Here is a 13894-nt window from a genome sequence, read left to right as displayed (position 1 = left end):
TCTCCCAAAAAACAGCTTTCAGTAGATGAAATAGAATACATGTTTTTAGGTTACATAACCCAAGACACCTTCCAAGGGATCCCTGGCATTACTGGGATATACATAGCTAAAACTACAAGCTGGATGGGAAAAGAGCTTGGCATGGCAGTGCTTCCAACTTTTATCTAATTTGGTCAGTTTGACACTAAAAAGTTCCACTTGCCAAACTAAATTAAAATTAGCTTGAAATTCTAGACAATAGTAATGTCTCTGGCAAGGACTTGCTTTTCCTGAGAGGGGGAAAAAAAACCCCAACAAACTTTAGAAACTTCCAAATTTAAAGTGTAAAACACAATATCCATACAAACCTGAAGATTTAAATGGATAACTGATTCAAACCAAATTCATTTATTGCTCTGAACCCTCTGCTTCTTTTTTATCTCTTATTTATGTTCTCTTGAGAAACTATACTAACTTACCTAGGTCATTATCTACTTCTGCTGATACAGAAAATCAATAGCAGTAGGATTGGATCTTTTGCTGCTGAAACCTAAGGTCTTGTAAAATCTCTGAGAGATCATGGAAAAGCAGCTGAGCAAGGGTATAAGCACTCTCCAAAACAAAGCTTTTCCCTGCACAATTTCTGAGACAAGAACACAGTCTTGGTTGTGTGTGAACCAGTGTTATTTCAGAAATCAGATCTCATCCACATCAAAAGACAGAATTATCTCAATCAGGAACAGCTGTTTTCACATGCCATAGCCAGATGACAGCAGCTACTGAAGGCAGACAGCTCAAGCTAGTTGGGATATTCCTACACATATCCACAGTGTGCAAAAAAATACTTAAAGTTTCTCATCAGTGTTTGCCTTACAGGATTGTAAGGCAGAAGTTTTCTTAAAGGTAATTGACTGTGGTGAAATTTCCTCTCAGTTTTGGTCTCCAGTGTGTGTGTTTGCATTTTTAGACAAATGCCTTAGGAGCCAGACCCTTCTGTAGTCACAGTACAGACAGAAAAATATCTTGCCAACCTTCTCTCCCACCAGCCATGTTTGCAGATTTATGCTTTACTGACACCTTAGATTAGGGTTACATCCTGTACTACTGCTTTTTCCTACACCAAAAGTCTAGTCCATTTTCTAATTCTAGTTACACAAGAAAATGCCAGATAAATATTAAGACCCTCACATCAGGAATTTAGGGAACCATAACATTCTCTTGCGTGCCACCATCAATGAATTTCTCTTTCCATCACCTCTCTCCTAAAGAAACAGGCCTGCATTTCTCTTTCAGGGAAGGCTGTTATGAAGTTTGTAAAGTAGCAGCTCTCATACCTCATATTTTCCAAATTTCAGTACATTATTAATCTGACTATAGTAATGTTTGTCGTGCCTTGAGAGACGCCTTGAGTCATTTCTCATCAACTCCAAAGGCAGTCTGTCTGCTGCAATAGGAATTTATATTATTATTGTAATCCAATGTCCCTGTGCATGGCAGGACAGTTAAATAAATCAGGGCTGACTTCTGGGTTTCTAACTTGTTACTGTATGTCTCTCCATAACTGATCTGGCATCTGGCAGGTATGGTAGCATGGTTGAAAGCCAGCTTGCTAAGGAGACAGCCAACACTGATGGTAGAAGAGGAGACAGTTATGATCGAACTGGTGTGGTAAGAGTGTGGCTTCAGGTGACATTGCTGACCTTGGAGGACTGGTGCCTGTGTTTGGAAGATGAGGGAAAAGGAACAATGAAAGGTGCATTTTTCCAGCTTTTTATTTTGCTGCAAATTAATCCAGAGCTAAGGAGTTCTAGAAGAATACACAAGTTCAGTTTTCATTCTTCTGGCTTCTGAGAGGGCTGTGCAAATAAGATGCTGGTCATGACACAGAGCAGACAAGTATTTCTTATAAGGAGCTGCCTCAGAGAAGAAACAACCCACCAAATGCTTTGTGTTCTTTTTTGATAATTTTAATTTGATAATTTTATTTGATAATTTTAATTAATAATTTTAAACATTTGGCAGAGTAATAGAGCAGTTTGTAATGAGTGGGTTTTGCTCTTTGCAAATGTAAATAAATAGAACATAGCATAAAAACATCCAAGTAAATGTTTTTTTAAATATCAAGAACAGAAGAAAAAATAGTGAGAGAAAAAAAATAATGTTGAAAACCATGAAAATCATCATGACCAACAAGGGAAACTTTAGAATGTTTAGATATTCCTTTAAGCAGAGAGATATAGCTGTCCAGCTAGAGAGAGAAACAGGAACTAAAAGTGTTTTGATATTGCTGCACACATATATTTGAATTCTCTAACACATTAAAACACATAAGTCCAATCAGTATGCTCAGACAGTTATATCAAAGTAATTAAAGGAAAAGAATGCAATGCAATATGCTTTCCTTTAATAGTGTAAATATAATCAGCTTATTCAGAGCATTAGTTACACTTTCAGTAGCAGCTTTCTGAAATGCTCAATTCCTTTGCTCTGAAATGTTCCCCATTGTCTTTTCTAAAGATATGAACAAATGTGAAAGTACGAAAAATCATTCCTCTCTCTCTCTTTTTTTTTTTTTTTTAAGGTAGTTTTAGGAATAATCTTTAAGGCTCAACTTTTTCTTTCTCTTCTTTTTTACTTTAGAAAAAGAACAAAACAACCTCTTTATCTCTCAGCATATTTAAAGAGTCTTTTTACTCAGTGGCAATTCTAATCTTCCTGTAATGATATTGGTAAATAAACAGGGGAAGGAGAAAGAAATCAAGACCTTGTGTATGTCTTCTCCATATCTACCTAATTTTAGAGAATCAATTTTGTTGAAAATAGTGGTGGGATCCAAGGTGGTACAATTTCCATCATGGTTTTCATTTCTAGTGATGCTGAGACCCAGAAATTGGCTAAAATTCATTTCTGGGTTACTGAATTCTTTAAACATACATTTTAATTTTCTGTATACCAAACCAAAGCCAGACTGAATTCTTCAGCCCAATATAGCTGTGAAGATTAAAATGCCAAAGTACTTTTCAGTGATTTCCCCAGCTTGAATGTATGAGCAATGGCTCATGCATGCCATTGATTTTTTTTTCTTTCACATTAATCTTTCCTGAGAAGCCTGAGACTAAAAAAAAAAAAATTTACATGGACCTGCTAATAGTAAGCGTAGATAGTCTTTTTTCATAGACCTCAGTTCAGTATTTTCTTCAAGCACAGACAGTTCTTCTGAGTAAAATTTTGCAGCAGTGGCAGAGGCACACACTGGCCCATATCATGTTGAAACGTAATGAAAGCCACACAGCTTTCCATAAAAATATACCACACACTTATATCCCTTTGAGCACAGTGGAGCAGTTCCTACATGCAGCATTTTTATTTGCTCCAAGATCCATACATTACAACAGCTGACCTGTCACTATGGCTGTGGGGCAGTGAGTGGATGTGTTGCTACAGCAATTTTTAAAGTCATGAAACAGAAGCATGTGGGAGAGAGACCACAAGGAGTAATCACTTGAATAAATCATGTGCTCCATTTCTATGCGCTGATAATTTGTTGAGTCTGAACCACCACAAAATAATGCACTCAACTGGTTCAGTTTCTTGTTTGCTGTAAGTTTAAAAAATGCACAAAGAAAATTTCTGCTCATAGTCAAGTAATTTGGAGAGCAAGTATGAGATACAATGGACAACAAAAGAAAGCAGTATGAGAGACAGAAGGTTCCCTGTTACCCTATCATATGTTCTTGAGTGCAGATTAAGTGAGAAAAGTTCTCTAATAGAAGTAAAAAAACCAAACACCAGGGACTCTCTAATACTTACTTCTCAATTGCATAACTTTCTGAGGAATGGAGAGTTTAAGAAAAATAGAGGTTCTTTCTTTATGGCTGGACATTTTTAAGTTATCATTTGTGAAACCACATAAAATGATTTAGTTGTCAAAGAATAACTGAATTACATAAATAAAACATTGCATAAAAGACATCTCAGTACAATTTATGTGAAGTGAATTTCACAAGGACCAGTCTATTGTAGAAAATTCAACTTATCTCTTCCCAACCCTTTTATTCTATCTAAACATAGAAATTTATGTCAGTTCAAAAAAATCTATTACTGTTTCTCATAACTGAATCCATTATTTTCCCTCCATGATCCATCAGGTAAAAACAAGTGCAACAGACAGTTCTAGCAGAGCCTTGAACATAAAAGGCCTCAAGAATAGAATGAGATCTGTTAAACCTATCTTGCTGTGCACTATAACTGGAAATGATAACCTTGAGGTTTAATTTAAAACAAGTCATAGAAAAGACTTCTGACTGTAATTGTTATCTGTCACATAAATAAAATTATTATAAAATGGAAATAGGCTTGAAAAAGTACAGTTTTGCTTGTTGCATTGCCTGTAAGCAAATTGAACTCTGTGAAGGTTTATCACTCTTTGCTGCTTTATTCCTCCAGTCTTTCTTAATAATGGATCCATTGACTGCAAAAATACAGAAAGAAAGAGCGGAAAACAAATGATTAATTTTCCCTATTAGTTTTTATTTCCAGAGCTTTACTGATTCTGTTGCATTTAGTGATTTTTGTCTCCTTTGTTCCCCTGCTAGCCCAAGGAAAAACAAAAATCCAAAATTACACTTCATATTAGAGTGGCAGTATTTCCCTTGTATGGAAGCAGTTTCCAGACAGGCAAAATGAGGGAGTGAGTGCAAATGTATGGATTAAGCCAGAAAGAGGAATCAACAGATCTCAGATCAACACCTGTGGTTTCCAAGCTTGTCCTCCACTGGATCGTTCCTAGTGGAAAAGGGACTCTACCAGGCACCAGATTTAGTGTAATTAGAGCATAAGAAAAACAGCCTACTTTCCTGCTTTTCCTTACTTTTCAATTTGCTATGAAAAGAAAGCGCACTGGTCTCAGGACACATAGCAATGAGGTCGTAATGGAGCTCAGGCTTAGAAGACAAAGATTCATCGCACCTTTTCGCCTACAGTACATTTTGGGGAGGCCAGGCATGCATAGGCTACCTCAAGATGAACACAAAATTCATTTACTTGCTGCCTATAATGAGACACACCAAAGTGAACCTACCTGCTGCTTTTCAGACAGCACTGCAGGAAACTCCCACCCCGGGCCAGCACATAGGAGAGGCAGCTGGCAGAACCAAACTCCATTAAGCAGCTGCGGCTGTGCAGGCACGCAAAGAGAAAGACGAGATAAAGAGTCAGGCTGCAACTGCAGGGAAAGGTGCCTGCCAGCAGCAGCCCAGTGTGCCAGGCTAGAGGCCATCACATGCAGGTGCCTGTTCCTCACATAGCTCAGCAGAGTGCAGTTCACCTGCAGCTTCTGCTCCTTCCAGCCTAAGGTGGCTCCTGAAGGCCACGCTTGGTAGAAGGAGCTTGAAACAGCTGATTGCAGTTTGTAGCATGTGGATATTTTACACCCTCTTCAGCAAAGGGTCTCATCTCTGCCAGATTCCTTCACAGCAGCAAACACAGAGAACCCTGCCAAGGGTGCTTCAGAGGAGAAGTAAAGCTTTGGGGCACTGATTCATCATTTCAAGGAGCCTCTCTCTCCTTCGACTATAGAAAAAAATTAAGGAGACAAAGAAGTCAAATTAGCTGGACAAATAGACTTTCTACTCCATAAATGTTTGTTTAGGAATATATTCATTGCACAGGTGGGATTTCTTCAGAATTACTGGTGTCACTTCAGTGGAGTTCTGCAATATCCTGTTGACTTCCACCCAAGAGCAGAGGCCAGCACAGCTTGGACCTGTTGGTGTAATTTGGAATTCTGAAAACTTTCCTATTTCCCTGCTGTCTTTTTTTTTCTTTTTCCTGGCAGCTCTCCTGTGAAATGTACACATCTGTACTGACCTTTTATCAGTAGTCTTTGGGGGGGTTTTTTTGTGGTTTTTTTTTTGTTGTTGTTGTTGTTTTGGTTTGTTTTGGTTTGTTTTGGTTTGGGTTTTTTTGTTTTTTTCCGTTGGGCAAATTCAAATTCTATTTGCAACATTCTTGATGCCATATGTCTGAAAAATCCTGTTAGAAATACTGCTTGAATAGGAAGATCACAAGTTTGACATAGAGATCTTTCCACATAACAGCATTCCTATTATTATTACATAAACCCACTCTGTGGGATTTGTTAACCTCATACTGTAACAGTGTTAAACACAGCACCTGTGTTTAGATGAGAGATGCATGGATTGATGGAAGATTGATAATCATAAATAACATCTTGTTGAGGCCATGAGCCAGAAACTAGCACAAGTCTCAAGCATGGACAGAGAACAGCAGGAGAGTTTGCCTGGGAATCTCCCAGGTCCTTCCATGCCAGTTCTTATCAGATGGGTTTGGCAAAGCCATTTAACCTCTTCTTTCAGAGTGGATGATTACTTTCCAAAATCACATGGATGCTATGACAGCTAATTAATTATAGCTTTATTGTGCTTTACAGATTTAATTAGTATAAAAGAGGGTTTGTAGAGAGAAACACTGCACAGAAAATTAGGTTGAACATAGACACAGTGCTGGAGAGCCACTGTAGTGAGTTAGAGGAGAAAAACGATAAATAAGGAAAGGACTTTTGAATAATGAGTACTTAAGGGGTGTGTTTGAAAGAAACAAGCAGTGTGCTGCCTTCCAAAGGCAGAGGGGGGGAAAGGAAATTAAAAATTAGAAGCAAGGCAAGCAAACAAAATGAATAGATTTTAAATATAAAGTGAACATAATCATACAGAAAAGATATATTAAAAGCCACCCAGATCCTGTAATGGATCTTTTAGATATTAGAGGAAAATGGTAGCACGCTTGTATTGACCTCACACCATGTTAACACAATATAGCTCTTAATTCCTGGATTATGTTGTTAAATAATTAACTGATGAATCGTAAGTAAATAATTAAAACTTGGTTCTGTAAGCCTCACAACAGAGAATATAAAACTGTCCCAGTGATATCAGATTTTAGCAGTAACAATATTGTAGTTAGGGAAAGGGAGAAAAAAAATTAACATCTCTAACTACATAGACTGCTAGAAGAAGCTCCTGGGCTCCATTTCTCCATGGAACAAAATAAAATGGATCATCTATTACTTAAATCTCCTGTATTAAAATTGAATCTGAAGAAGATGGAAGAAACGACTACTAGTTGCTCTGCAAAATACCTAGATCTATCCTGTTGGAGAGCGTTCATGATTTGGGGAACCAGGATGGAAAAGGATGTCAATCTAAAACACTGAGACAGTCTTGAGTTCATGTTAAAATATCTTTTCTTCCAATATCCCTAAGATTAAGAACCATAAAATAAATCCTCACAGTTCAATCAACAATAACTCAATGGACGATAACTCATAGATATTCAACAATCTTAAGAACAAACAGCTTCAGGAACCTAATAATAATTTTGTTTATTCTTGTAAAAGAAGTACAGTAGACAAAATATAAAAAGATCAAGCTGTGCATCCACAAAACAAAATAATTCCCATGAATATCTGTTTATTTTCAGATATAGCAAAAGCACATGTACTTCAATTCTAAGCAAGGCAATTAATTTGGATTCTGCCAAATCAGAACCATCACAGTCGCAGGATTACTTTTATTATTTTTTACAAGGAAAGGACTCTGGGAGCACAGATCCTGCTGTGTAGAGCCATCACATACCTTCATGAGAACAAACTGATAGGAATGAAAAATCTAACAGTAAATAATTATTCAATAAAGAAACTACAAAAAGCTACAATAGTTATTTAACTAATTTCATTTGTTTGTTCTTGCAACATGTCATTTTTGAATAAATAGAAGACTCTATTTTTTGGAAACACTCTCCCTCCAGCTTCCTGATGTTTTGTCTTACAAAACATTTGCCAGCAGCAAAAATTTTAAGAGTCTTTGAAGATCAGGGTTTAAATGTACCAGGATTCTTCAGCACCCCCAAATAACCCCCACACCTGGGGTTAGGCTGACTCCACAGCCTCCGTTAGCTATGTTGGCTAGGACTTGTCCTTCAGGAGCATCCTGAGGGTTCATGTCCCATGGCTTGGGTCCAGGCAAAGGAATACCCTCGGAGGTAGACCTCTAGCTGCTCATTGAGGACCTCAAAGGTGGGCCGCTCATTGGGCTCCGTGTTCCAGCACTGCAGCATCATCTCGTAGAGTGGTGCTGGGCACTTCTTTGGCTGAGGAAGTCTGTACCCATTGTCCAGCATCTGGATCACCTGGTGTCCCGGCATACCTGCAAGCCAAAATGAGTTCATCCAGCTACTCAGGATCTGCTTACAGATACCATGTGTTCCCCTCTCTTCAGCACAGAATCACCATAGAATGGTTTGGGTTGGAAAGAACATTAATGATCACTGAGTTTAAAACCCCTGCCATGAGCAGGGACACCTTCCCCAAGATCAGGTTACTCAAAGCCCCTACCAGCCTGGCCTTGAACAATTCCAGGGACAGGGCCTTAACTCTTACTGTTTACCAGCGATTAAAAACCACCTCCAACATTTCCCAACCATCTCACCCTGACTGTGCCAGCTGCAAGGCATCACAAATAGGTTTGTCTGGGTGTGAGGCTTTTCCTCCACCATTCAGGTTTGTCAAAATCTTTCTGACACCTATTTAGCTTAAATAGTTCCTAAATGCCTCTAGTCCCAATGACTACAAAATCTCCTAAGAAAACCTAACCTTCTGCTGAAATTCCTCACATTTAGAAACTTTTTCCTAAAGTCAGCCTTAGGTTTCCTTGAGGGCAGTTGGGCAATAGTATCCTCCATGCTCCATCACCGCCAGTCATGGAGATGAAACCACTCCTATATCTTTGCTATACCTTTATATATAATAAAGACTACTGTCTTGTTCCTTTCCAATTTTTTACTGTTTAAATTAAATCTTGAATTGTGTTAACTTCTTTTCCCTAGAGCTCTGAATAGTGTTTCTCTGCACATTACCCACTGCCACCACAAATCAACATAACCTCTTCTAACTGATTACTGAGGACAAACTCCTGAAAGTAACACCAAGTAAGGAAATAGCCACAGCAAAACAACATTTTCTACTTTCAAGATACAGATAAACTATGCCTTTGGAAAAGGGTAATACTGAATGGATTGATTTTCATACAATATCCAAAGCCACGGTGTTACATATTTTTTATATTAAAATGATTTATTTATTGTTGGGAAGGATGAAACTAGAAAGCCTTATAAACATGATTGCTTAGATTTTTGAGAATATGAAACCAATAAGTGAAATAGAATCGAAAGCAAGTTTCGATGTCTGAGATGTCCTAGTTACTGAATGTCTGGAAAACAATGGTATGGCCAGCTGAAGGTAATCCTCCCTTGATTTAACAATGCCCTTCTCTTTACCAAAAGTCCAAGGGTCAGAGCAGACCCTGCTAGCTTGGCAAGAAGGGTTTGAAGAGCAACTCTTAAAGTGTAATACATAGGGTAATGTAATGACTCTTATAGGCTGCATGTAAATGCTATAGGATTTGTATCTCATACTAGATTGGCTAGTGTAGATTAGAATATTCGGTATAGAAAAGGATTTAATGTATTGCAACGGGAACTTCGCTCTCTTCACTCTGCCTCTTTGCTCTTCTCTTCCTCTCTGCTCTCTACTATGCTATTAGCTCTTCTTCTTCACTCTCTGACTTCACCCCCTTAGTTCTCTCCTAGCTCTCTTTCTCTCTCTCACGGGCGTGCTCTGAGCTGCGGCTAGCAGCTCTCAGCAGGGCCCCTTCACTCATGACCTATGCAATAAACCACATGCTCTAAGACCAGCCTTGACTCTAGAGATCTCTCGTCACCACCTGTCCCATCAGGCCCTACCATTTGTGTGTGTGTGTGTGTTTCTATATGCACACGCCTATAGTTTATATAAGACTTCAGGATATTTTGCTTTGATTTTATTTCTTCAGAACAATTTCACAGGAGGTGAGTGTGGGAATCAAAAAGCAAAATCAATTTTCCTTTTACAGAAAATATCAGTTTGGGACCCTGTGAAATGTAGTTTATGGCAAACACACCACCCTTAAGGCCTGTACAGACACAACATAACTTTTTTTTGCTTTAGTCCTTCCCTTGTGTTCTGCTCACCAGCACAAAATGAGTCACAGTCAATCATCTCACTGATATCTTGTGTTATTGGAGCCACAGTTCCTTGAGCATTTCTCACAGTACTAGAAATAGTAGCTGCTCTAAGACTACTATACCTACTTTTCGGGTTAGCAACATTTTATTTTTTAATTATTTCATTCTTGTGATCCTTTGCGTTATGAAGACTTTTCACTGCAACAATCAAATAAGAGGGAGGGGGATAAAAACACCCTGATTTATTTTTCAGACACCTTCTTCCTGAAGTGCTTGTGAAACACTTCATATATAATCTATTCTTCCATAAGCTATATTAAAAAAAAAAAAAAAAAAAAAAAAAAAAAAAAAAAAGGACCGGTTGGGGAATAAAAAACCTCTTCCTTTATTTCTTCCCTTTTTTCACATTCCAAGAAGTGGCATATTTGATCTGACGATGGAGGAAAATAGCCAGCTGGCTTAGGTGCCTGAGCAGTGCAGGCTGTCTCCAGCAAGAGGAAGCCTGGATGTGAGCTAACCACAGCCTTTGTAAATCTGCCAGGGTGTCTGGTGAAACCAGAAGGTCTGACCCACTAAATGGACCTTATCTGAACAACTTTCTTTCTCTCTTTAAAGTTTTAACCCTTTAACATGCCTGTAGTACAGGTATTCAAAACTCTTTTTTTGTGTCATTCTGAAATCAAGAAAAATAGACATTATTCTTTAGGTAAAAGTACTTACCATGATAAGGCATCTCCCCATAGGTGATTATTTCAAACAGAAGTATCCCAAATGACCAGACATCTGATTTAATGCTGAATCTGTTGTAGCGGATTGCCTCTGGGGCTGTCCATTTCACTGGGAGTTTTGTTTCTGTCCTAGGTTCATATACGTTTTCATTTTCTACCTATCATGGATAAAACAAAGCAGGCCTGGTTTCACATCTGCTTCAGCAAAGCATTTAAGCATCTAAGATCATTGTGTGCTTAATCTTATCATCTTTTAACCAAACTCCTGTTTCTCATGTAAGCACTCATTTTCTGAAGTCTATCATTGGATTCAGCTTTGCAGCTCAAAAATATGGAGGCTTCATCAGAGGCTTTTCTAAACTATTTATCATTTCAAGCAAGCACACAGCATTGGAGCAAATGAATTTTGGAACCTTTCTTCTGTGATTTATTGTGCTGCTGAAGAGCCATTGACTTTGATAACAGTCACTTAAGCAGGTTTTTGGGGAAGAAAGAATAAACTCTGACTGATTCAAATCAATATATTAGTTTCCAGTGAGCTAATTAATGTAAAGTGCAGGTGAAAGACAAAAAATCTGTTAGTTGAAAATTTGCAGAATCCCATCCTTAAAGTTTTATCCCACAGACATCTAAATTTTGTGAACATTTCTTCTCTCTGTAATTCCTACATGTAATTTAGTGTATACAAGTCACACCTAAGCCTTGGTCAAGTTTTTCACATGCAAGTCCAGGCATACAAATACCAGATTTTGGCTTTGATTGCTTAAATACAGAATGTATGTTTCCCAGCTGCAATGCTCAATAGTTTGGAAAATACTGGTTGTTATTGATATGTATCTCTATACTTATACAGTTGACATCTTGACCATAACACTCATCTTTAGAAACAAGAAAATATTTTATTACACTAAAAAAATACAGATTTTATTTCTCACCCTTGTAAGTGACCATGTTAGTGTTTTGGCTTAGGAGACAAAATATTCCTAAGAAAGTCTCCCCAAATAACTCTGTGACTGAGTATTTAAGTAAAGTTCATTTTTAACAAGAAATGACAACAGCTGTAAATTATTACCCTCTCTAGTGAGGACAGAAGAGAAATATCCATTTATGAGCATTGTTCATTTAAAAAGATTTTTTTTTTTTATGTGATGAACTTGTAATATGAACTTATGCATATTTAGAAGAATCAAAATTAAATTAAAAGAATTTTCAAAGTCCCTCGATGTCTTTGTTTAGCCATTATTCTATACTTCAGCATGTAATAAATCCAATTCTGTTATGAACTTCAATTTCTGCTGCTTGAATGGAAAAACAATATGAGAAGCAGAAGACTTTTTTCTCTGTTTTTCCTTCTCAATGCAAGAACACAAATAAGTAACAAGACCCAAACACAGACTCAGAAATTATGAATTTCATATTGAAATCCATAAAATATGGCAAAATAAATCTTTCCAATACTGATTAAATCATTTTCAGAGGTAGGAAATCTCATTTCTAAACCACAGCTCTTTCATAGGGAGACTCTGGGCAGTGATACTTGGCATTCTCTGCCTTCAAGGACTAGAGGAAAAAAAAAAAAAAAAAAAAAAAAAAAAAAAAAAAAAAAAACACAAAATGTGCAATGGCTTAGAAATCACAACTGCATCAGATTCAACGCTCTGAGAGCTCACTTTATGAACTTTGCTGTTAGCTTTGGAGAGGAATAAGGTCATTTTATGATTACTGCCTGTGATCACAAGCATCATGGTGTCAGCAGGGAAGTGAACAAGGAGAGAATATGTGTCAATACATTTTTATATGCCTTCCCTTACAGAACCAAGTGTATAATCTTTCCATCATTCTTCTCCATGTTGCAGACACTGTGGATAAAACTTGTCCAGCAAAGGGTATTGCTTGCCAGGATACTTCCTGGGTGGCTGGGTGGGAAGCAGACCCAAGGATTCTTCAGACTGATACAAAGGCGCAGGACAACTTCTAACCTTGCGTGGGATAATGCAGGTTGAAGATACAAGTGAACATGTTATAAGTCCTTTTCTCCCTGGGCTTGCCTTTGTCTGAATCAATCAATGCAAGGCTACATTTCATTCTTTAGTTGTCCTCTTCCACCTGGTTCTCCAGAGTTAAAAGCAGGGACAATTAACCCTCTCATAACATACCTTAAAAACTCTTGCAAGTCCAAAGTCTGCCACTTTGTAAACATTGTGTTCACCAACAAGAACATTCCTGGCTGCCAGATCCCGATGGATATAGTTCTGCGATTCAAGGTATGCCATCCCAGAAGCCACCTGAGCAGCCATGTCTACTTGATTTGTCAGGGAGATTTGAGAGCCTCCATCTTCTGTTTAAAAAAAGATGACAACAACAAGAGAACAAGATGCCCATTTCAGACATGAATTACTGAAAATCTGACTGGTTCAAAAAGCCAACACAAATAAACCAAACCATGCAACACAATAAAATAACAACCCAGCCAAATGACCACTGCTGACATAGCCCAAAGAGAAAATCTTTTATCTACTGGTAGTAACATAGTATGCACCTTTCTGACAGGTTCACAAAACCATTCCAAACTGTGAGTAAGAGTTAATGTCAGTAGCCAGTGGCTGTAGCCAGAGCTGACTAAAGATGGAAAAGCACAAAATTATCCTTGTTCTGCATTCTCTGATGATTCTGACTAGGAAAAATACCATCTGCTGTCAAGTATAACTCATTTTCACTTTCCAGTCCACTTGACTGCCTCACACTGTTATCTCTATTGTTGCTACTCAACAGTAGGACTCCTTGAGATGCTTTCAAGCTGCCTGCTTCTCCAGTAGAACTTTTTGAAGCAATGTGCATGTCATTCCCATGACACTAAGATAAGAAAATTCCAGAAATTGAGATTTGACCATCAAAGATCATTGTTCAAACAATGCAGTAGAAGAACTTTGAGCTGAGCAACTTGCCTCCACAAATGAAGGAAAGTCTTAGGCCATGAAAAAATGCAGCCAAAAATTTTAAGACAGATAAAAAAAAAAAAAAAAAAAAAAAAAAAAAAAAAAATTCATTGGGGTTTAAAACACATTAGAGTAGAAATTCAAATTCTAAAACACATTAGAGTACAAATT

General features: G+C 37.7%; 1 protein-coding gene and 1 long non-coding RNA gene across 2 annotated transcripts in view; both read right to left on the bottom strand.

Moving 5' to 3' along the window:
* Positions 1 to 4291: 4291 nt before the first annotated feature.
* On the bottom strand, positions 4292 to 5321 carry LOC120749831 (uncharacterized). Its single transcript, XR_005699794.1, has 3 exons — positions 5282 to 5321; positions 5060 to 5155; positions 4292 to 4450 (listed from the first exon to the last, which is right to left on the bottom strand). It is a non-coding gene; the product is annotated as an uncharacterized LOC120749831 (long non-coding RNA).
* Positions 5322 to 7964: 2643 nt separating this feature from the next.
* FRK (fyn related Src family tyrosine kinase) overlaps positions 7965 to 13894 on the bottom strand; it is a 46805-nt gene continuing 40875 nt past the window's right edge. The window contains exons 6-8 of the mRNA XM_040058613.2: positions 12944 to 13125; positions 10780 to 10945; positions 7965 to 8204 (exon numbers count right to left, since the gene is read on the bottom strand). Coding sequence (XP_039914547.1) covers positions 7978 to 8204; positions 10780 to 10945; positions 12944 to 13125 — 575 coding nt within the window. The 3' untranslated portion in view covers positions 7965 to 7977. The remainder of the gene's footprint in view (positions 8205 to 10779; positions 10946 to 12943; positions 13126 to 13894) is intronic.

Source organism: Hirundo rustica, chromosome 3 (genome assembly GCF_015227805.2).
Source record: "Hirundo rustica isolate bHirRus1 chromosome 3, bHirRus1.pri.v3, whole genome shotgun sequence".
In the NCBI taxonomy this organism is placed as follows: domain Eukaryota; kingdom Metazoa; phylum Chordata; class Aves; order Passeriformes; family Hirundinidae; genus Hirundo; species Hirundo rustica.
The sequence above is the reverse complement of the archived record's forward strand: the minus strand, read 5'-3'. Positions and strand labels throughout refer to the sequence as shown.